The 21055-nt window shown below is 48.1% G+C and overlaps 1 protein-coding gene across 1 annotated transcript in view; it reads right to left on the reverse strand.

Moving 5' to 3' along the window:
* The window catches only part of SLC4A8 (solute carrier family 4 member 8), an 80822-nt gene that overhangs the window by 19040 nt on the left and 40727 nt on the right, over positions 1-21055 (reverse strand). Inside the window, exons 10-17 of the mRNA XM_060271068.2 lie at positions 20821-20967; positions 14081-14184; positions 13201-13375; positions 10968-11101; positions 9845-10090; positions 8240-8345; positions 4544-4705; positions 2974-3087 (exon numbers count right to left, since the gene is read on the reverse strand). Coding sequence (XP_060127051.1) covers positions 2974-3087; positions 4544-4705; positions 8240-8345; positions 9845-10090; positions 10968-11101; positions 13201-13375; positions 14081-14184; positions 20821-20967 — 1188 coding nt within the window. The remainder of the gene's footprint in view (positions 1-2973; positions 3088-4543; positions 4706-8239; positions 8346-9844; positions 10091-10967; positions 11102-13200; positions 13376-14080; positions 14185-20820; positions 20968-21055) is intronic.

Here is a 21055-nt window from a genome sequence, read left to right on the forward strand (position 1 = left end):
CCAGAGTAGCACACGGAAACGCCGTTTACCTTCCCGCCGGAGCGGTACCTATTTATCTACTTGCACTTTGATGTGCTTTCGAACTGCTAGGTTGGCAGGAGCTGGGACCGAGCAACAGGAGCTCACCCTGTCACAGGGATTCAAACAGCTGACCTTCCGATCAGCAAGCCCTAGGCTCAGTGGTTTAGACCACAGCGCCCCCCGGGTCCCGTAGTCAATATGGAAGAGATCAATTGTAAACCTTGGATGTATTAAATATGATAACGGGCACAATGTTATTGGTAAATACTGTATAATATAAAATAAATAAAATAGGGAAGTTGCCATCAAAAACATCTAGAGGGCACCTGGCTGGAGAAGGCTACAATACAACAAGAGGCCTGCGTGACCAGAGAGAGGTATGGGAAAAGAAAGACATACCTACCAAGTTCCTGTGGGAGGAATAAGGGACCAGACTGGACGTAGCAGACCGGAAGTAGCACTGCCACCATTTTGGAACTGGGCGGAGCATGCTCAGAAGTGACTTTTGATGCTGCTTTGCCCAGTTCCAAAATGGCCGTCGCGCCAGAAGTCGCACTGCAGCCATTTTGGAACTGGGCAGAGCTGCATCAAAAGTCGCTTCTGAGCATGCTCCGCCCAGTTCCAAAATGGCCGTCGCGCCAGAATAAACCGGGGGAAAACAAAAAAATCCGTTTTTTCAGATGAGAACATCTAGAAAAACGGGGGTTTCCCGGGGAAGACGGGAGACTTGGCAGCTATGAAAAGAGAGGACAGCAGACCTACTCTGGTGCTGTATTCAATAAGTCATGCAGCAGCCCCTGCGGTCAGCAATCCTGATTGGTTACTTTTGTCTAGTAACAATACCCACAGGCAGTGGTTTTCAAACTTTGATCCTAGCAACAATGGGAAACCCTCACAAAATTAGTGGAGGTTCTCACTGAGAAGGTGGGTAACGACAGGCAAACGACCCAAAAGACATCCAATTTGCCATTACCAATCTTTCCCTATAACACACACCTGGAGAGAATTCTTGAACTGTGTACTCCAGAATAAGCTCAAGATTCATCCGCAACATGTAGGGATCCCACAGCTGGCCATGCTGGGGTTCCTTAGCACTGTGATGGGGAGGACATTTGAATACCACCACTTAAGGGAATGTGGAGTTGAGCCACATGCCAAGTTCAGCAGAGGGCTTTAGGCTTCACAAAGCAAAAAGTTAATTGCAGAGAAGAATAAACATGGCCCCCTGAATCCAACCTTGGGGTGTTTTTCTTAAGGTAAAGGTAAAGGGACCCCTGACCATTAGGTCCAGTTGTGACCGACTCTGGGGTTGCGGCACACATCTCACGTTATTGGCCGAGGGAGCCGGCGTACAACTTCAAGGTCATGTGGCCAGCATGACAAAGCTGCTTCTGGCGAGCCAGAGCAGCATACGGAAACACCATTTACCTTCCCGCCAGAGCAGTACCTATTTATCTACTTGCACTTTGACGTGCTTTCAAACTGCTAGGTTGGCAGGAGCTGGGACCGAGCAACGGGAGCTCACCCCATCGCAGGGATTCAAACCGCCGACCTTCTGCTCAGCAAGCCCTAGGCTCTGTGGTTTAATCCACAGCGCCACCTGCGTCCCTTATTTATCATAGTAGAACTGTTATATTGTATTATATATAATAAAGCAATACCATATATTGCTGTAGAGCAGGCATGGCCAAAGCTGGCCCTCCAGATGTTTTGAGACTACAATTCCCATCATCCCTGACCACTGGTCCTGTTAGCTAGGGATCATGGGAGTTGTAGTCCCTAAACATCTGGAGGGCCAAGTTTGACCATGCCTGCTGCAGAGGTATGTAGAGTAGAACTGTAAAAGCAAATTGCTACCCAGGAGCAGATGGCCATTATAGACTGTTTCTTGCTACATTATTGACACATAGTCCTGGTCCATAGTGTTTAAATTTGTATGGTGCACGTGCAAGACACAAATATTTTACCATGCACAAGCATCTTTCAAGCATTTTCAGTTATGATGGGACTGTCCACGACTTTTGCTTGTTTCTACAGTGTCACTTCTGGCTTGACTGAACGACAGAGCCACCAACTTCTATTTCAATCAAGGCTTCCTCCAATTCTACAATTCTTTAGTGCTTTCATCTTTCTGCTTCCCACTCTGCTTTTAAACACCCACCTGCTTATTTCAAGCCATGAATTCCTCTTGCCTCCTGTACTCTACACCAGGGGTGGCCAACTCCCAAGAGACTGTGATCTACTACAGAGGTAAAAACTGGCAGTGATCTACCCCCTTTTGGGGGCTTCAGGTCAAGGTTGTTGAACTTTTTCTATGAAGGAAAGGCCTGTTTTGGGGGGTTCAGGTCGAAGTTGTTGAGCTTTTTATGGAGGAGGAAAGCCCTGGTTTTTTTGGGTTCAGGTCAAAGTTGTTGACCTTCTTTTAGGGTGAAAGAAAGCCACATTTTTGGGGGGTGCAGGGCAAAAATGTTGAGCTTTTTTTTAGGGGAGCTAAAGTTGTTGAGCTGCTTTGGCGGGAGCCAGTGATCTACCACAGATGTCCAGTGATCTACCGGTAGATCATGATCTACCTGTTGGACGTGCCTGCTCTACACCTTGCCTCATCTGTAATCTACCTATGCCCATCAAGGCAGGTGTCCAGTACCCCTCTCAGCAAAAGGTATAGGAATACTGCAGGTGTTGTCTAAGACATTTAAGCCCAGAGTCTTAAATTATCTAGCTTCATCTCTCTGCCCAATCCACTGCAATTAGTAAACACAACTCCAAACCTCAGTTCCCCCTATGGCACATTTAGCTATGAAATATTACTTCTCCCCCAGAACAGAGACAAAACCTGGGACGGTGCTGTCCTCTTCTGCCCCAATCACATGGACATATCTTATTTTCCATACCAAAAAGCTAGCTGCACTTAAGAAGCCACATCAAATCTATCATCAAAAGAAAGGTGCCTACCTTGAAGACCCTGGGAACATGTAGCTTTGGTGATGGGACTCCAACTAAGTAGTCAATTATAACCATGGTAGCAATGGTAATGAAAATAGCAAAATCACCTACTGCTGAACGAACCTATTGCAAAAAAAAAAAAAAGAGCGAGAGAGGGCTCAGCAAGAGGATATATGTTGGTTATCAGAGCACTTAGCAGGTTAATTAGCATGCAGATGGCTGAGACAGGGGCTGAAAAGGACTGCAGGCCAGAAAACCATGAGTTAAGCCCCTTCACTGCAATGCAGGACTGTTTGCACACTATCCTATTTGCAAATTAATGCACACAATCCAGAACACAATGCAGTATGAGAGCCACTGTGGTGTAGTGGTTAGAGCAGGCATCTCCAACCTGCGGCCCTCCAGATGTTTTGGCCTACAACTCCCATGATCCCTAGCTAACAGGACCAGTGGTCGGGGAAGATGGGAATTGTAGTCCAAAACACCTGGAGGGCTGCAGGTTGGGGGTGCCTGGGTTAGAGAGTCAGACTGAGACCTTGGAGGAAGGGTTCAAATTCCCACTCAGCCATGAAGCTACCTGGATGATCACTTTCTCTCAGCTTAACCCATCTCACAGGAGGCAGAGAATTGTGCCCGCCACCTTGGAAGACAGGTAGGGTGTAAATGCATAAATAAAATAATTAAATAAGTTAGCAAAAGTCAAGAATAGGTGGATACTAAAAAAAATGCCCTAAAAGCAGGAGAGCCAAGCCACATACTGTAAGGGCAGATTTTTTTGGGGGGGGGGTTACAATACCAGCCTAGGTGGGGCAACATTCACAGAAAACGCTTTGTCTAATTGAATCCAGATTACAACTCAAAATGCAGGTAAAAGCTGAGCACAGAACCCAAGCAAGTAAAATGTCTCGTTTAGTTCATTAGTTCCTTCATACAGCCCATGAAGTCTCTGCACTCGGTAGCAAATGGCATAGTGAGGTGAGGAGCCTCCGTTCACCTGATCTCCTGTCAGTCACATTTCTGTTGCTGACCAGGAAATAGAAGAGGAGGGGAGGTGGCAACCCTAACTTTGCCCCTCCCTGATACCTGACCCTCACCTGCTGCTGCTTACCGTATTGTATCTGCTATAACTCTGTACTCTGCCATTGTGAAAGAGAGAGAAGCAATGCCTCTCCTTTGCCATTGCTCCAGATGCTGGCTACAAAGAGGGCCACCTATTGGCCCTCCCCATGGTAAATGCCAGGTGCCTTAATTTACCACACAAGGTAAAGGTGAAGATAAGCAGAAAGTCCTCCCCCCCCCTATATACACACACACAAAATTGCAGCCTGTCCATGTGACCAGGGTAATGTGGTAATTATGCAGGACAGAGAAAAGTAATTCAGCCAGTCATTGTAACACAGCAGGCACCCCCAACCTGCGGCCCTCCAGATGTTTTGGCCTACAACTCCCATGATCCCTAGCTAACAGGACCAGTGGTCAGGGATGATGGGAATTGTAGTCCAAAACATCTGGAGGGCCGAAGTTTGGGGTTGCCTGTAACACACTTGTCAGGGGTTTAAATTTGCTGCTATCTACTTACTCTTGTTGGAAAATAGTTACTGGTCTTAAATCTCTTCAGCGTACTCGACAGGATAAAGGTGGTAAAAAATAAAATGCAGCACCAAAAATGAACATCCGGGGTGAAAGGGCCATCAACGCCACATGAAGGTCCTGTGAATTCTCCCAGCATCTTCCGGCATTTCTAAACAAACAAGTGTAATCAAATCATTGAAAAGAGAGCCCAGGCAGCAGGCATGGTGACATCAGTGATTATTAGATGCAATGAACATTTGAATAAAATAATAATAATAATAATAATAATAATAATAATAATAAATTATTTATACCCCGCCCATCTGGCTGGGTTTCCCCAGCCACTCTGGGCAGCTTCCAACAAAATATTAAAATACAACAATCTATTAAACATTAAAAGCTTCCATAAACAGGGCTGCCTTCAGATGTCTTCTAAAAGCCTGGTAGACGTTTTTCTCTTCGACATCTGGTGGGAGGGCGTTCCACCACTACTGAGAAGGCCCTCTGCCTGGTTCCCTGTAACTTGGCTTCTTGCAACGAGGGAACCACCAGAAGGCCCTCGGCGCTAGACCTCAGTGTCCGGGCAGAACAATGGGGTTGGACATGCTCCTTCAGGTATACTGGACCGAGGCCATTAGGGCTGCCATTAGGACTGCTCAATTTGAATACTAAACTTGCAGCAGGGGAAAGATGTGGTTCTCCGGATTGCTGGGCTCCCAACTCCACTCACACTCAACCAGCATGGCCAAGGATTGTGGGAGCTGTAGCCCAACAATCAAGGTGGGCATAGGCTGGCAATCCCTACCAGGTAAGAATGGGCAAAAGGAAGTTGAAAGAAGGTCTCCATTTGGGCTAAATGTGATACTCTACTATCCAGCAGAACAGCCTGTGGGTGCATGGATGCAGTTATGTGCAAATTCAGCATTGCTTGGGCGAGAGAATCCCAAGCCCACAATCCTTAAATGTGGAGGCATGAACACGCAGAACATGTTTGGCATTTAATACCATGATAAAGTTTGGCCATGATCAAGTATGTAATGGTTCAGATCCTTACTTTTAAAAAGTAAGGGCAAGGGAGGGGTGGGAACATGAAATATAATAAGGAACACTGGTGTGGACATGTCCTAAGATTAAAGCTGGATGCCAGAGAACCAGAAGAGAAGCCCACAAGAGCTCTTCCAAAAGACGAGCCTTTCCCAAATATTAAAACTGTTGTATGAACAGGCAAATGGTCTGCAATCAAGCACACTATTAGCTCATAGAACTTTAAATGGACTATTAGGATTCCACCGTACAAAAGGGGGCAACTTGGTTCACACCAGAGTGTTTCCAAAGTTGTTACAGTGGTACCTCGGTTTACAAACAGTCCCATTTACGAACGCCTCCGTTTACAAACGCCGTGGACCCGAAAGTGTTTACATCTGGGTTCCGCGGTGACGGATGCACAGGTGCGACCTGCGCAGCGCGTGCGTGCGCAGAAGCGCTCTATCGGCGCTTCACACACGCGCAAAAGCGTGCCTTGAGGGAGCGAATGCCTCCATTTACGAACGCCTCCATGGAACGGATCGTGTTTGTAAACTGTATATGAAGCACCACTGTGGGCCATGACCAATTTAGACTCACTGCAGAGAGCTCAAAATAATTATTTGCGCAGACTCCTATCAGTCTCTATTTCTACAAAAATAGCACTACTCCATGCAGAACTGGGTGTAATGCCCATTAAAGCCAAAAGCCCTTAGACGAGCTCTGCTTTTGGGATTAAAAACTATTTTAAAGCAGATATCAGAATCTTTCATGACAGCTTTTGAAGATATGGCTCCCAACTTGTGGAAACGTGAAATTCAGTCTGCTGCCACAAGCTTGGGACTCTCTGCCCTCTTTCTTGTGACGCAGTGTTTTGAGAGAGCTAAATAATTAATACTCCAAAGGCTGAGAGACACTGAGATGCAATCTCAAGTGGTTGAGATCAACATCTGTCAATCGAATAAATGGTATGCTTCTTTTATCCCATTGCACCCATCCCTGCCAAGATATCTGGTAGATTTACCAAATGTTAAAATGAGGATAGCCTTTACACAGGCAAGACTAAACGTCGTTCCATTAGCAGACTGGAAGGGCCGACATAAAGGAATTCCTAAGAAGGATAGAATTTGCGGCTGCAACTCTGTATCAATAGAAGGCATAATTCATTTACTCCTTGAGTGCCCTTTCTATGATGATCTCAGAAACAATTACATCCACCCATTGCCAAGATCGCAGAAGTCGTCTCTTTCAAAGACCTGTTTTTTGCTGTCAGATGTTGAGAGAGATATATCCTTTAGAACAGGGGTCAGCAAACTTTTTCAGCAGGGGGCCGTTCCCCTGTCCCTCAGACCTTGTAGGGGGCCGGACTATATTTTGGGGGGAAATAAAAATGAATTCCTATGCCCCACAAATAACCCAGAGATGCATTTTAAATAAAAGGACACATTCTACTCATGTAAAAACATGCTGATTCCCGGACCATCCGTGGGCCAGATTGAGAAAGCAATTGGGCCGGATCTGGCCCCCGGGCCTTAGTTTGGGGGGACCCCTGCTTTAGAACATCTCAATTTCTTGTTAAGGCTTTACAGATTTGTATAACAAAACTTGAGGGGGGAATGGGAAATGATTTATCCATTAGGGGGTCAGGAAGTAGAAATGTAAACCATTATTAGTAGCAGTATTCCTGCTGTTATTAGTATTATTTTATGTGTGTAAAGGCTGCTTGCTAAACACAATAAACCAAACTAACATAGGTTAGAACAACTTAAAATTGTTGAGACAAATAAATAAAACAGTGGCTTAAACAAGGTTCAGACAGGTTCTGTCAGCAGCTCATCAAACTTAATTGGCTAGTGAGTAATATGTGAACAAAAAGCCAAAACCATTTTTTTTTCTCAAACAGTTTTTCCAGCAATGAAGGAACATGCTTTTGATTTTTAAAAGGCAATGTTCTGATATTTTCTTTTTGCAAATACGGTGGTACCTCGGTTTAAGAACAGTCCTGTTTACGAATGATTCACTTTATGAACTCCACAACTCTGGAAGTAGTGTCCCGGTTTGCGAACTTTACCTCGGTCTAAGAACGGAATCCGAACAGTCGAAGGACACTGGCGGCGGGAGACTTTATTAGGGAAAGCGTGCCTTGGTTTTCGAACGGTTTCGGTTTAAGAACGGACTTCCAGAACGGATTAAGTTCATAAACAGAGGTACCACTGTACATATTTTACTACAACAGTTCTGCTGCAACCCACTGAAAGCTAATGTAGTGCAGGCATCCCCAACCTGCGGCCCACCAGATGTTTTGGCCTACAACTCCCATGATCTCTAGCTAACAGGACCAGTGGTCAGGGATGATGGGAATTGTAGTCCAAAACATCTGGAGGGCTGAAGGTTGGGGATGCCTGATGTAGTGCATTAGTGGGCGTGTCAGACAAGGATCAGAGAAGCCTAATTTCAAATCAGCACACAGCCATGAAGTTCCTTGGAAAAAGCTCCTTGGAGGAAAGGCAGGATCATAGTAATTGTAGACAAGAATTTTATGGGTACACATGTAAAAAAAAATATGTGCTAAGATTATTGCTTTAAAATATGCTGACCTAATCAATTGGTAATTCTGTGCTACAGACATCAACCCATCTCCAACGGGGGGGGGGAGGGGTTGCAAAGACCAGAGACTTACGGAGACTGTGAGATTAGCCCATGTGACGGCTGAAGGAATGATGTTGTTGTCTTTCCAGTACTTCAGGGTCTCATTGCTGGGATTCACTGGGGCTGAACACCTGCAGCTGACAGGCATAGGAAAGGGTTAATAAAACACACTGAGAATGTCTCAAAAGACAGCCTTGTTTACATTCCAAAGCAAAATGGCATATCCATTTGGGATTGAGTGGGGGGACGGGACACCAAAACCATATTGTTCCATTTGTGGTAAGCACCTCCATTCTGAAAACATTTACTTGGGAATCATTCCCACAATTGAGACTTTGTTCTGCCCAAATCCTTCATGAGAGGAGAAACTCAACAGAGCTGCCTTTAACTACATGGCCTGAACTGGTGGCCCTGCCTTCCTTATTTGGCTTTACTTCTATGCCTGGATGGATCACATGACCACTTTACAAACCGGTAGTTGCTCAGTAGTACGAAGCTTCATTTAGCTCCAGACCATTGCTGGAGCAATATTCTAGTCTGCCTGCTCATGGCTGCTGCCTATATGCAGCCAGAACTGGGAGATGTCCATGGTCCTAATTCCCTGTCTGAACTCTAGTTTCACTTTCTTGATCTTCCCTGCAGACTCCACCTGCAACAGAAGTGCTGGCAGCTACAACAATCAGTAAATAAATGGGACACACAACAACCCCCTTGAGAAATAGGGCGAGGAATGCACCCTATGCCACAGTATGGGTAGCACAATTCAAAGTGTTGGTGCTGACCTTTAAAGCCTTAAATGGCCTTGGCCCAGTATATCTGAAGGAGCGTCTCCACCCCCATCGTTCAGCCCAGACACTGAGGTCCAGCTGCGAGGACCTTCTGGCGGTTCCCTCACTGCGAGAAGTGAGTTTACAGGGAACCAGGCAGAGGGCCTTCTCGGTGGTGGCACCCTCCCACCAGATGTCAAGGAAATAAATAACTATACAACTGTTAGAAGACATCTGAAGGCAGCCCTGTATCGGAAAGTTTTTAATCTTTGATGTTTTTATATTTGTTGGAAGCCGCACAGAGTGGCTGGGGCAACCCAGCTAGATGGGCAGGTATGAAAACAACAACAACAAACAACAACAACAACAACAAGCAGCTGCAGCAGACTCCACCTGGAACAGATGTGCTGGCAGATACAACAATCATTAAATAAATAGCACACAAAACAAACCCCATAAGAAATAGGTCAAGGAATGCACCCTATGCTACATGGCTAATAAGTGCCCAAAATGCTTATAAATTAATCTTTATAAATTGAAAATGTCAATATCCATGCCAGAGAGAGGAAGTGTGTGTCTGTGTATATGTAAATCCTTTGAATGACCTCTGTTATCTTCTTCACTAAATAAGCTCCATCCGACTAAAATTATTTCCTCCACTGCCTCCGATATATGAATGGACTGATATACCTAGATGTATTTTTATTATGGCGTGTTCATTTCAGTGAATCTATCATGCACTAACACTTGCTTAACCATTGCTTCCCAGTTCTATGCACCAGACATTCTCAGAGCACTCAGTGAATTCAAACAAACCAAAAGAAAAATCAATAGATTAGATTTCAACAAGAAGAGCAGCAGTAACTCACTAATACAAGCTCAGTTGATCAAGATCGGTGTGCATATGAAATGGGTAGGTTTTCCCCAACTTGATCAGTTTCTCTAGAGACTCATAGATGAAAATGATGCAGATCAAAGAGGCAAACGCTTCTTCTGTAAAGCGAGTTATATGGCACACAAGGCAGCTGGCATCAGTTGCTACAAGGAAGACACACATGAATGTAGTCCACAGGCCAATGCAAGTTCGTAGAGAGAGATAATTTAGGTGATAGTCTCTGCAAAAAAGTAATAATATAGAGACCAATTTAGACTCTTGCCATTACAGAAAGCATTTAATTCAAACCTATAATCAGAACAGAAAAAAAAGCTGCACTGCAATATAGAGTTAAGTAAATGATCCTAAAATGCTATTGACTCTGTTTTGCTTTGTGGCCAAACTCTACTATCCTTATACGGTAAAGGTAAAGGACCCATGGATGGTTAAGTCCAGTTGAATTCAACTATTTATTGCACACAGTAATAAATATTATCTCCAGACACAATGAACCCTTTTAATCGCAGATGACATCGCTTTATCTTCTGCCGCTGTTTTAAAGTTTAGAGGCCCAACACCGTGTGGGTAGGGCTCTCCACATGTGTCTTTTCCACTGGGTGTGGACCACATTGTATGATGAAGGACCGGAAACAAATTAATTTAATTACATAATTAAACTTCCAAAGGTCAGCATCTTGGTTGATGGCATTCAATCACTTCTGTGAGAGTAAAGAAGAGGGGGGCATTGTCCCTCTCCAGTTATTTTTATTTTTATTATTATTTTATTAAATTCATTCACAGATATCAGGGCAGTCCACAACATAAAACGTAGGGGACAACCTAGCAAATCATGAGGAGCAAATCACGCCAGGTTGCCATTTCCCATTTCCCACATCACTTGCCCCCCTGGCTTGCTATGCATCACAATTAGCTCCAGGTCACACCAAAACAGGGAAGTGGGGTAAAGGAAGAAACATTAGGTCCATTCACCAGCCCGCCTGCCCTCTCTCTGTCTCTGTCTGTCCGTCTCTCTCTCTCTCTCTCTCTCTCTCTCTCTTCCACATCATTTTGTCAAACTATAAAAATTGTTTGCCCCTTAAGAGAGAACGCAGCCTTACTTGCAGAATTTGAATAAAATCTTCTCGAAGACCAGTACCGGCCCAGTACTTCCCAAGATGGTGAGAGGCTGACCAGCAAAGAGGGAATACACCACCCCAGTCATTGAGGCTCCAAGCAAGGATTCTATTGCACTCTGCAGGTGTGAACACAGACATAAAAACAGAAGGGTGGCCATGTTGAGTCAGACTACTAGTCCATTCAGCTCACCTAACTAACTCCAGATTCTACAGCGGAGGAAATTCTGATACCTATGGAACAGCCTCCATGTTTTGGCTTCTTCGGCGTTCTCTTTGTAATGATTGTTTGATTGTCTCACCACCACCACATATTTCTTTTAACAGAGTTTGTGGTGAGTGGGGGAGTTGCAGCAGTATACCATGTTTCTCATAAAATAAGACGTACCTATAAAATAAGCCATGGCAGGATTTTCATGCGTTGACAAAATATAAGACATACTCCAAAAATAAGCCGTAGTGGTGGGAGCAGGTCTGGGTGGCGCCATGGAAGAGGAAGGTGCCTGTCAGCGCCCGGAATCAGATGCTGCTGCCCCTCCAAAACGCCCAGCAGCGTGCGCCACGTGGAACCCCGACCCGGCGAAACCCGGCAAGAGCCATAGCGCGTGCCGTGCCGAGCCCCGACCCAGCAGGACCCAGCAGCGCACCCCGCTGAAGCGCCGACAAAGCGTCCAGCAGCGCCACGCAGAGCGCCCCAGCCAGCAGGACCCAGCAGTGCTCTGTAGCACTTTGAATCCTCCTCCTCCTGCTGCAGCTCAGGACGCTCTGCACGGCGCTGCTGGGTGCTTTGTCGGCGCTTCAGCTGGGTCCCGCTGGCTCGGGGCTCCACACGGTGCGCGCTGCTGGGCGCTTTGTTGGCGCTTCAGCAGCAGCAGCAACAGCCAGTTCTGGAGTGCCCTGAGCCTCCAGGAGCTGGCAGGAGGAGGAGAAGGCCTGCCGGGACAGCGCCCGGCAGCACCACGCACCCCGAGCCAGCGGGACCCAGCAGCAGCAACACCGGCCGCGGTAGGAGGAGGCAGGCACCCAGAACCATACGGTACTTACCGGTAATAAAAAAAAATAAGACACCCCCCGAAAATAAGCCATAGGCTTATTTTCTTGAGTAGAATAAATATAAGGCGGTGTCTTATTTTAGGAGAAACATGGGTAAAGAAAAATCACCCTTTCCCTACAAATAAGCTAACTGTGTGGAGATAAAATTAAAAAATTCCTTCAGCAGCACCTTAAAGACCAACTAAGTTTTTATTTTGGTATGCATGCACACTTCATCAGATACACTGAAACAGAAGCCACCAGACCCTTATGTATATTCAGAGGGTGGAGGATGGGGGTGATGGGAATGGGTGATGGGCTGATAGGACTGGTAAACCTGTTGATGACTGTTTACCACTCCTATCAGCCCATCACCCGTTCCCATCACCCCCACCCCCCACCCTCTGAATATACATAAGGGGCTGGTGGCTTCTGTTTCAGTGTATCTGATGCAGTGTGCATGCACACGAAAGCTCATACCAAAATAAAAACTTAGTTGGTCTTTAAGGTGCTACTGAAGGATTTTTTTTATTTTGTTTCGACTCAGACCAACACGGCTACCTACCTGTGTGGAGATAGACAGCTCAGGAAGCAATTTCAAATGGCACCAGTTTTCTGGTTCAATAGCCCTCAGCCTCTGTTTTCTGGCAGGGTATTTCTCACACTCCTTATTATTATGGATCAACTTATTCCCAAATAGCTGTCACCCTTTAATTTATATTCAGACTCATGAATGTCCTTTAAGTATTGCATTCTGTCTATAAGTCTAGTAGATCAATTAAAAAGGAAGTCCAACCGCTAAGCATTTTCTGACTGAATATAAAGCATGGTTGAAAAGTGTTCAGAGGCCATCAGGAATCCTAAGGACATACCCTCACCCTCTGTTCTAAAAGAGATTATGGAGAATGTGTCCTCTATAACAAATGAACATTTGAAGGCCACATTCTCCTGGGGGCATAAAATTCCATAACTTCAGAGATGTGTCACTGGCCACAAAAACTGAGCGCTGAAGTCTGTCACAGTGAGGTAAAACATTGGCTCTATTAATGCTGAACAGCACACATACCTGAAATGTAGAAGGGCAGCAGTTAAGTTAAATGCTTGCTGCTTTTTTGCAATGCTTCTTGCTGACATCTACCTAGGAATTATTCATAACACATGAAAGGAGAGGGGGGAACTTTCTTACTATTTCTCCCTCTGTTGCTTCTCCAAGCAACCCCCCAAAGGTGATCACAGGAGACATGCAGGCACAGTACAGGAAGAGGAAAGAAGCTAAGCACTGCAAACTCATAGCATCTTTATAGTCGCTCCAGTACCAAGGAGCCTTCCGTTTCACATCCAAGATCAAGCCACCAAACAGCCTGCAAAGAAAAGACAGGGAGATCAACAAGGAAAAGGTGGGCAGGTACATCATTTGATTTCCACAGGGGAGTTGACAAAAGAGGGACAGAGGCATAGTTGAAAGTGGTATGATTGTAGTGTTGGTCGTGCTCATCCAATTATCATGTCAGGTTCTGCAAAACTCTTATTTCACCCAAAATGAGGGTGGGCTGAAAGGGGTGTGGGTGTGGGTGTTCACACGCGCACACATGCACATAGTGGGGGATGATTATCTTCATCATACTACCTTAATCCTCTATAAAAATTGTTGCTATTGGCAATCAGATGACCAATTCACAAAAAGAGGGCCTGAATTTTGGCTAATTTGGGCATTACTTATAAATGGGCATCTGCACTTGCTAGAATCATTTGGACTTCTGAATCTCCACTAAAAAAAAGTAATGAGATTTACTGCTGGGTCACTTAATATTTGTAACTCACATTCTGACTAGGGCCCTCCATGCTATGAAAGCCATCTGGACCAATGTTTCAAAAGCAGAAGTTGTACTTGTGCATCACCAACTTGTGTGGCAGTGAAGGTCATACTTTAAATTACCTGTTATTTTGTCTGCCTTGAATCTACTGCCAATTATGTTGGATGACCATAAACACACTGCAAACTCTAGTGCTATGGAAGAGGAGAAAGTGGCCTTTAGCAGAAACCATTTGAGGCACCTAGAACTTACCTTCCCGTTCGCTGGAGTTCTGGCCCACCATGATCATCTTCTGCATCTTCTTGGCTAATGCTTCCATTAGGGGCTCCTGGAGTTCCCTGTAACTTTCTCTTTTCCTAATAAAGTGGGGACATTATGAACAATCCCATTAATTTCTATCCAAGGAATCGAGGAATAGTTCATTAACTAAGTGAAAGTAACTGGAGCCAATCCAGACATGAAAACAGCATTTGGGCCTGAATGGAACTAAGAAAGTGAAAATAAGGAAAGAAAGAAGTGATAGACAGTGGACTGAGTCAATCAGTGTTCTGCCTATGAAGGTGTTATGTACTGAGCTGAATCCTAGAACAATAGGATTCAGAATCAGCGGGAGCTACCCAATCCAACTCCAGGTGGAAGTGAATCCGCAACCTGATTGGCCTGCTGGAGCAGCCAATCAGGCGGCTGGCAGAAGCGAATCTGCTACCTGATTGGCCTGTAGGAGCAGCCAATCAGGCTGCAGGCAGAAGTCAATCCACAATATAATTGGCCCACAGGTGTAGCCCTGAAGTAGCCAATCACGCAAGGCCCATTGTGTAAATAATGTATATAAGCAGATGGTTATATAAGCAGATGTATATAAGCAGATGGTTGATGACTATGAGCTGAATAAAGAGCATGAAATTCACTCTTGACTCCGAGTATATTTCACTGGCGACGAAGGTGGGATCCTGCTGAGCTGACCGCCACCACGCACTGCACCGCAGCACCGCCACCTGCTGCACCGCTGCATCGCACCGTGCATCCAGGCTTCAGCTCCAGGACCCAAGGAACCCAGAATGGCAACCGACAGCAGCTTCTCGCCATTCAAACCAGCATCAGGAGACTGGGAAGGGTACGCCGCCCGTTTCAACTTCCTCCTGCAAGCGAAAGAAGTCACCAACGATGCCATGAAGAGGGCGACATTCTTCAGCGTCTGTGGAGAGGAGACGTTTGAAATCGCCCGGGCTCTCCTTGCACCTAGAGATGTCGCTACCGTCTCTTACAAAACAATAATGGAACGGCTGAAGGAGCACTTCTCACCACAGCCCTCGGTGGTAGCTTGCCGAAATGCCTTCTACGCAAAACGGCAAGCCCCGGGGGAAACCATAACTGGGTTTGTGACCTCCCTCCGCCAAGCCGCCCGGTTATGCAACTTCTCAGAATTGGAGAACATGCTTCGTGACCGCCTCGTCGGTGGCCTGAGGGACGAGATGTTGCAACGACGCCTCTACGCCAAAAAAGACCTCACGTTCCAGATTGCTCTGGAGGAAGCCCTGGCAACCGAAGCCGCCGAGAGGTCAACGCAAGAGGCACGACCGGCCCCGCCATCCCAACCGAGGGTCTACCACGAAGACCTCACCGACGAATCCGAATCTGACAGGGAGGAAGTACACCGAGTACAGCGGCGCACTCAAGCAGCACACACACCACAGCAGCCTCGACGAGAAGGAGGGAACTGTGCAAGCTGCGGGGAGAACCACGAGAGGAGGACCTGTCGTTTCCGCAACGCAGAGTGCAGGCAGTGCAGAAAATTGGGACACATCGCCCGGGTGTGTCGGGCTCGACTCACCCGTCGACAAGCATCAGATGACCGACCCAGGAGCCCCAGGTCACACGGCACCATGCACCAAGGCAACTCGACGGAGATCACGGACTACCAGGTATTCCAGTTGCCCCATCCCAGCACAGAGAAAATTTATATAGAGGTACAGATAGAGGGAGCCCCATGCCGCATGGAGCTGGACACGGGTTCAACTCTATCCATAATCTCGGCCCGAACATTAAGGGAACTGTGCCCTAATGGGGGTCCCAAACTAAGGCCGGCCCCATTCACCCTCCGGGACTTCCAGAAACGTAAGGTCCCTACAATGGGGGTGGGGACCTTCAGGGTGCAATATCGAGGGCGAAAGCAACAATTGGACTTGCTGGTAGTTAAGGGCCCCTACGTTAGCTTACTGGGACTGGCATGGTTTGGACCTCTGGGGCTAGCCGTTACCGGGGTGAACCGCACTAGCTTACAAGTGGACGTGGACGCCATATGCAAAGAGTTTCCAGGGGTTTTCGATGGGGCATTGGGACGATATACAGGACCCCCCATTGCCCTACAGCTAGACCCCGCTGTACGACCCATCAGGCACAAGGCCCGCCGGGTCCCGTTCGCCCTGAAACCCCGCATAGACAAGGAATTGGACCGGCTCGTGGAGCAAGGAGTACTGGAGCCGGTGCCCAACGCCCCCTGGGAAACTCCAATTGTCACACCCGTCAAGCCTAACGGTTCGGTCCGCATCTGTGCAGACTACAAATGCACCATAAACAAGGCTCTCACGGCCCATGCATACCCAGTGCCAGTGGTCAGCCATGTCCTCGCCACCCTGGCTGGGTCAAAAATCTTTGGCAAACTGGACTTGGCCCAAGCGTATCAACAGTTGCCTGTGGACGAAGCCACAGCAGAGGCTCAGACGATTGTGACGCACAGAGGGGCATTCAGAGTAAAGCGGCTGCAATTTGGCGTTAGCGTGGCACCAGGCATATTCCAGAATCTAATGGACTCTCTCCTTAAAGGGATTCCTGGCGTCACCCCTTTCTTCGATGATGTACTGATCGCCGGGCCCACACCAGAGGAATTTGAGGACCGCCTCCGCTCCGTCCTGCACCGTTTCCAGACGGCGGGCCTCAAGGTGAAGCGGGAAAAGTGTTTACTGGGAGTGCCGCAGGTGGACTTTCTGGGATTTAAGGTGGACGCAGAAGGGGTCCATCCAACCGGTGACAAGGTACGGGCCATTTGTGAGGCCCCAGCGCCCAAGAGAAAGCCCGAACTTCAGTCATTCTTGGGACTATTGAACTTTTACCATGCCTTCCTTCCCCATAAGGCAGCGGTAGCGGAGCCCCTACACAGACTCCTAGATAAAAGGGCCCCTTGGGTGTGGGGCCAGCGACAAAGGGCCGCATTCCAGGCAGTCAAGGACTTGCTCGTCTCGAACTCGGTCTTGGCACACTTCGACGAGAGGCTGCCAGTGGTGCTGGCATGCGACGCCTCTCCCTATGGCATCGGCGCTGTCCTGGGACACCAACTCCCGGATGGAAGAGAGGTGCCGGTGGCATACTTCTCCCAGACGCTTGCTGCAGCCGAACGAAACTACTCACAGATTGACAAGGAGGGTCTGGCAATCGTGAAGGGCGTAAAAAAATTCCATGATTTCTTGTACGGGCGGCCCTTTACCATAGTGACTGACCACAAGCCGTTGCTTGGCTTGTTTGCCCCCGAGAAGCAGACCCCCCAAGTGTTGTCTCCACGTGTCCTCAGGTGGTCAATTTTCCTTGCCGGCTACCAGTATGCACTAATCCACCACCCTGGGAAGGCGATGGGCCACGCAGACGCCCTCAGCAGGCTACCACTACCAGAAACAGGCCCCGACCCAGCGCCTGCGCAAGAGGTTATGACCCTGGAGCTGCTTCCCGACCGACCCATTCAGGCACAAGAAGTTGCGCACCATTCCACAAAAGATAGGGTCATCTCCCGGGTCCTGGACTGGGTGTGGCGAGGATGGCCCAGCAGCAGCCCCGGGCCAGAATTCGCTGGCTACACAAACCGCAAACATGAACTGTCGGCCCACAAGGGGTGCCTGTTATGGGGAAGCAGGGTTGTTGTTCCCCAGCCCCTCCGCAAAAGGGTCCTCACAGCCCTACACGAGACACACCCAGGGGTAGTGAGGATGAAGGCCCTTGCCAGGAGTTATGTGTGGTGGCCGGGGATTGACAGAGAGATAGAGGCCTGGGTCCAACACTGCCAGACCTGCCAAGAATCCCGCCCGGATCCCCCAAGGGCCCCAGTCCAGCCCTGGGAGTCCGCCCGACATCCATGGTCACGCTTGCACGTGGACTTCGCTGGCCCCTTCCAGGGAAAAACATTCTTCATAGTGGTGGATTCCTACACCAAATGGCTGGAGGTCGCACTGGTACCGTCCACTTCTACGGCGGCAGCCATCCGGGTACTACGTAAGCTTTTTGCAACCCACGGGCTCCCTGACACCCTCGTCTCAGACAATGGAACCGCATTCACGTCAGAGGAGTTCCAGACCTTCACAGCGCAGAACGCCATCCGCCACATCCGCTCAGCACCATTCCACCCTGCCACCAATGGCCAAGCGGAGCGCATGGTGCGGACCACCAAGGACAGCCTCCGCCGCATGACACAAGGGGACTGGGAATACCGCCTTGCCGCATTTCTTCTAGCACAGCACAGCACCCCAAGCACAACGACGGGCCGGAGCCCAGCTGAACTACTAATGGGCCGGCGCCTTGCAACTAGACTGGACCGACTTCACCCCGACAGAGCTCAGGATGAGGTAGTGGTGGGGAAAGGCAGGAACCCCCGGACATTTGTGGCCCAGGACGCAGTGTACGCAAAGAATTTTGGGGCAGGCCCAGCATGGGTACCCGCCACAGTCACCAAGGTGACCGGTCCCGTGTCGTACGAGGTACTAACGGAAGGGGGGCAATGTTGGCGCCGCCACTGCGACCAGCTACGGCGACGATTCCCAGGAGGAACCCGGGAGGAGAGCGGGACAGAGGGGTCCCAAGGGGACAGCAGGGCAGTGAGGCCTGTAGAGCGAGAGGGGTGGGCAGGGGAAGCAGAAGCAGTAGGCACAGAGGGGCGCCCCGAGGCTGGAAGGACACCGGAACCAGAGCCACAACCTAGTGGTTCAGTGGCGCCAGACCAGACAGCCCCGGCACAGCCAGCAGCCTCGGAACACGAGCCAAAACCAGAACCCCTGACCAAGGAACACCCCAGGCCACAACGCACACGGAGGCGGCCAGCAGACCTTGGGGACTACAAATGCAACTTCCCGGGCAGGACTGGAACTTAGAGGGGAGGGGTGTTATGTACTGAGCTGAATCCTAGAACAATAGGATTCAGAATCAGCGGGAGCTACCCAATCCAACTCCAGGTGGAAGTGAATCCGCAACCTGATTGGCCTGCTGGAGCAGCCAATCAGGCGGCTGGCAGAAGCGAATCTGCTACCTGATTGGCCTGTAGGAGCAGCCAATCAGGCTGCAGGCAGAAGTCAATCCACAATATAATTGGCCCACAGGTGTAGCCCTGAAGTAGCCAATCACGCAAGGCCCATTGTGTAAATAATGTATATAAGCAGATGGTTTTGGGAAAAGAGCCATTCGTCTTCTCTTCTCCTCCTTGATGACTATGAGCTGAATAAAGAGCATGAAATTCACTCTTGACTCCGAGTATATTTCAGAAGGTATGCTATATTTATGGCAGGCTGTCCTCTGTCCTGGCACTGAAGCAATCACCGAACGGGTTCATTATCTTTGCCCATAATTTCTGTAAGAAGGTGGGAATCAAGGTGGTTTGAGATGGAATTTGAAAGAAGGAAATGAGATGGAGTTCTAGGCAAAAGGGGCAGCAAGGGAGAAGGATTGAAATCATCTGAAGATATATTTGGGTGATAGAGTCACAAATTTGCAACAACAGACTACAAATATGAGCCAAGTCGGCCACATTCTTCCACCACAATATGTGAACACTCCAACTCAACTCAATGTATTCTGTTCTGACAAGGGCATTAGCAGTCTAGACAGTCAGAGGAGGAGGAGGAGGAGGAGGAGGAGGAGGAGGAGGAGGAGGAGGAGGAGGAGGAGGAGGAGGAGGAGGAGGAGGAGGAGGAGGAGGAGAAGGAGGAGGAGAAGGAGAAGGAGAAGGAGAAGGAGAAGGAGAAGGAGAAGGAGAAGGAGAAGGAGAAGGAGAAGAAGAAGAAGAAGAAGAAGAAGAAGAAGAAGAAGAAGAAGAAGAAGAAGAAGAAGAAGAAGAAGAAGAAGAAGAAGAAGAAGATTATTGAGCCTCCAACAGGCTACATGGCTGGTGAGCTGCATTCAGCTTGGCAGGTCACAGATAGTATAACTCCTTCCAGACAAAAGGGTTAGACAAAGCCAGATGCTCTCAATTATTTCAGTTCATGGTGGACAGAAAAAAAGCCCCACCCATACAATTTCCCTTTTGTTGCAGCCTGCAGCAAGCCATTCGTTTCCATTGGACAAACTCTCAAAAAGTGATGTTTATAACAAATATAGGTAAGGTAAAGGTAAAGGGACCCCTGACCATTAGGTCCAGTCATGACCGACTCTGGGTTTGCACGCTCATCTCGCATTATTGGCCGAGGGAGCCGGCGTATAGCTTCCAGGTCATGTGGCCAGCATGACAAAGCCGCTTCTGGCAAACCAGAGCAGCACATGGAAATGCCGTTTACCTTCCCACTGTAGCGGTTCCTATTTATCTACTTGCATTTTGACGTGCTTTCGAACTGCTAGGTTGGCAGGAGCTGGGACCAAGCAACAGGAGCTCACCCCGTCGCGGGGATTCGAACCGCCGACCTTCTGATCAGCAAGCCCTAGGCTCAGTGGTTTAACCACAGTGCCACCTGGGTCAGTATACCAAATATGCCAAAAGCCAAATCCTGTACATCATGTGCAATAGCATATGAGAGACAACAAATAGGCATTTCCCCTATAGGTCAATGTTTGAAAAAGGCTGAACAGACTCTCCTTTAGGGCCCTAGTGTGGACAAACAGGTGGAAAGCCTTAAAATGTAACATAGTTTTGATTACACTATTAACACTGTCCACCTAATCAAGGAACCAACCTACGGAGTACAAGGACATTGCTTCCCAAAACACAGCCATTGTGTTCCAGTGTACCGAAGAAGAAAGTCATTTACCTGGGAAGGGAGATTTTTTGGTGGCTCAATTCTAATTGATGGATCCCATTCTCCAGGTGGTAGCACTGTCGCCTGATCTAGAAATTCATCAATCCCAGCTAAAAGGTCGTTACGGTCCCTAGCTTTATAAGCAACATCATGGAAAATCTGCAGACAGGAGATCAAGACAAAGCCATCAATCTGTTACATTATATACAACAACAACAACAACAACAACAACAACAACAACAACAAC

Source organism: Zootoca vivipara, chromosome 2, assembly GCF_965207765.1.
Source record: "Zootoca vivipara chromosome 2, rZooViv2.hap1.1, whole genome shotgun sequence".
In the NCBI taxonomy this organism is placed as follows: domain Eukaryota; kingdom Metazoa; phylum Chordata; class Lepidosauria; order Squamata; family Lacertidae; genus Zootoca; species Zootoca vivipara.